The 3,055-nt window shown below is 48.6% G+C and overlaps 2 protein-coding genes across 2 annotated transcripts; both read left to right on the forward strand.

The window, feature by feature from the left end:
• The first annotated feature begins 1,370 nt into the window (after positions 1-1,370).
• On the forward strand, positions 1,371-2,087 carry LOC121450498 (histone H3). Its single transcript, XM_041655443.1, has one exon. It carries the CDS (start codon positions 1,377-1,379, stop codon positions 1,785-1,787), a length of 411 nt encoding a protein of 136 aa, XP_041511377.1. The 5' UTR covers positions 1,371-1,376; the 3' UTR covers positions 1,788-2,087.
• Positions 2,088-2,373: 286 nt separating this feature from the next.
• Positions 2,374-2,846, forward strand: LOC121450621 (histone H2B type 2-F). The gene has a single exon (XM_041655781.1). The coding sequence runs from the start codon at positions 2,408-2,410 to the stop codon at positions 2,786-2,788; it is 381 nt and encodes a 126-aa protein (XP_041511715.1). The 5' UTR covers positions 2,374-2,407; the 3' UTR covers positions 2,789-2,846.
• Positions 2,847-3,055: the final 209 nt, after the last annotated feature.

The raw sequence follows: 3,055 nt of genomic DNA on the forward strand, positions 1-3,055 counted from the left end.
TTTATTCAGGTCTCATGAGGATAGCTATTGGAATAAAACAACAACACTTTATATAGCTCTGAAATATTGTAACACATTACTAGATTCTAGAACATTCCAGAGAAATATAGCTGTTGTCTATAGGCAGTACCTGTGACTGATTTCCGTTCTTGAGAATGCCAGAGGCACTGGTCCATCTGAAAATGGAGTAAGGAAAGAAACCCAAATTCCCGTGATTTCTTAATTTGGTCCTGGGTTGCAGACCAGACAAAATAAAAGCAAATCAGGTATACAGCCTGAGCAGCCCACAGATCAAAACTTAAATTGTCCCAGTTGGTGTTCCATTATAACTCCAGAGGCACTTGAACCCAAACCCAAAACTTAATCCATACTTCTGAGTGCTGGAATTAAAAGGGTGTGCCACCACCGCCCGGCGCTTATTCGAAATAAAAAAAAAAATCAGACATGCTATTTAAAGTTTTATATTAGTTAGCACATCTGCATATAACCATTATAACATGCACTTTCCAAAACATGTCAAATAGCTGTAAGGTTAAAAAAAAAAAACTTCACTCTTCTTGGGAAGAATATAATAAAACATTTAATCTTTGTGGATGAAAATGTTAGCACCTTAGTCGTCAATAAATAAATCTTTGATTTGAAAGTTATTTTATCGTGTCACTTGAATGAAAAAGGCTTGATTATTTAGCAACTATTGTCTACTAGAAAGGGGTTATTAACACTTTCTAATCTTATCCTTCTCTGAAATATACTCATTTCACCTGCAGGACTTAATAGGTCTTTAATGTAAGGATGAGGACGGTGCACACTAGAGAGGGAAGGCGGGGGAGGGGCGGGCAAACAGAACGTGGGTGTGTGGCTAATGTAGGCCAGCTTTGGTCGGGTTTAGAAGTAGATAAAAATGTAAGTTTGATTTTAGTTCCTTTCACCATATATTGCGTTGTCATTTTTCAGCTACGGTTATAAAGGCTTCCAAACCTCGGGACACAGTGCCAGAGGTAAATAAACGCTAACTCTGGCAGAAGAATTACAGTAACTGGTGATTTGCAACAAACTGAATCGCAGCGTAGGAAAGGGGCACGCTTGTTTCCGAGGGAACCTCTTACAGCTCACAGTGCGCGGAACACTATACACTGCTTTCAGAAAAGTTACATCAACTGAAAAGAACCATCTTTTCAAAACACTCCGTGGTCCGTAAATTCAGGAAGAAGGAATCAGGAAAAAAGGGATAGTGTAACCATCTTGCGATTCTTAGGATCGAATTCTACCCAATCAGACTCCAAGTCCACAAACTCCTGTTTTTCTGGTCCAATAAAGACGAAGATAAGTCTATAAATATGGCCGCTAGGCGCCCGCAAGCCAAAGTCGCATAAAACATGGCTCGTACGAAGCAGACCGCCCGCAAGTCCACCGGCGGCAAGGCCCCGCGCAAGCAGCTGGCCACCAAGGCTGCCCGCAAGAGCGCGCCGGCCACGGGCGGCGTGAAGAAGCCGCACCGCTACCGGCCCGGCACCGTGGCGCTGCGCGAGATCCGGCGCTACCAGAAGTCGACCGAGCTGCTGATCCGCAAGCTGCCGTTCCAGCGCCTGGTGCGCGAGATCGCGCAGGACTTCAAGACCGACCTGCGCTTCCAGAGCTCGGCCGTCATGGCGCTACAGGAGGCGAGCGAGGCCTACCTGGTGGGTCTGTTCGAGGACACGAACCTGTGCGCCATCCACGCCAAGCGCGTCACCATCATGCCCAAGGACATCCAGCTGGCCCGCCGCATCCGCGGGGAGCGGGCCTGAGCTGCGTTTCCAGAAAGTCGACATAAAAAGGCTCTTTTCAGAGCCACCTACGTTCTCATAAGAGCAGCTGTGCCAACTTGCACTCGGGATCAGGCGATACCTGAACCCAAGTTTCAAGCATATTCCCAAATGTGTTACCTCGCATCTGCAAGCGACCCCAAGTCAGAACTGTTCCCCCACGTTTGTTCAGTTTGGGTAGGCCAAATCCAGGAAGAATTGGAGGGAAACATGAGCTGAGCTAATCAGTGAATCTCAACCACCAAGCATGACGGCCCAAAAGGGTAAACTTGTCTAACCTGGTGCTTACGAACTCGCCACTGAAAGGCAGATAAAGAACAGGTGAAGGGAAGCTGCAGCTCTTACCGGCCAGCATGAAATGCAAGGCTGCGATTGGTTAGGAAGACTTTCCTCTAATCACTGCCAAGGCGCGCAGCCAGAATCTATTTGCGTAGGCTCCGCCTCCTTGACGCTAACGCTAGTGGAAAGTAGCCAATAAAAACGTCGTACTGAAAGAGCCTTCATTTGCATACACGCTCTATAAGTAGCGCATAACCAGCCGTTCTCCATCAGTCCGTCTTCGCCTCTTCCATTTTGTGGTGTTTCTTTGAACGTGGAGGAAAATGCCGGACCCGGCCAAATCCGCTCCTGCTCCAAAGAAGGGCTCGAAAAAAGCTGTTACAAAAGTCCAGAAGAAAGATGGCAAGAAGCGCAAGCGCAGCCGTAAGGAGAGCTACTCTGTCTACGTGTACAAGGTGTTGAAGCAAGTGCATCCGGACACGGGCATTTCGTCCAAAGCCATGGGCATCATGAACTCCTTCGTGAACGACATCTTCGAGCGCATCGCTGGCGAGGCTTCCCGCTTGGCGCATTACAACAAGCGTTCCACCATCACTTCCCGGGAGATCCAGACGGCCGTGCGCCTGCTGCTGCCGGGGGAGTTGGCTAAACACGCCGTGTCGGAGGGCACCAAGGCCGTCACCAAGTACACCAGCTCCAAGTGAAGCGCAGCCGAGACGTGATTGATCGACTTTACCCCAAAGGCTCTTTTCAGAGCCACTTCAGCTCTCGAAGAAAGAGCTGTAACCACTAATGGCTTATGATCTCTTGTTTAGGTAAGGTGGGGCGGCAAATCTGTCTCCCTGCAGGGCTCTGGTGCAATACACCGACATTTCGAAGAATGTTGGGTGGGCCGGGTGCGGCGCAGCCTGTCGCATCACGTACATGATACACAACGTATTCCCTTTTAGCTATTAGTGCTGCTGTAGTGT

Source organism: Microtus oregoni, unplaced genomic scaffold (genome assembly GCF_018167655.1).
Source record: "Microtus oregoni isolate MIOR12 unplaced genomic scaffold, Mior012 000007F_ref0000211, whole genome shotgun sequence".
NCBI lineage: Eukaryota > Metazoa > Chordata > Mammalia > Rodentia > Cricetidae > Microtus > Microtus oregoni.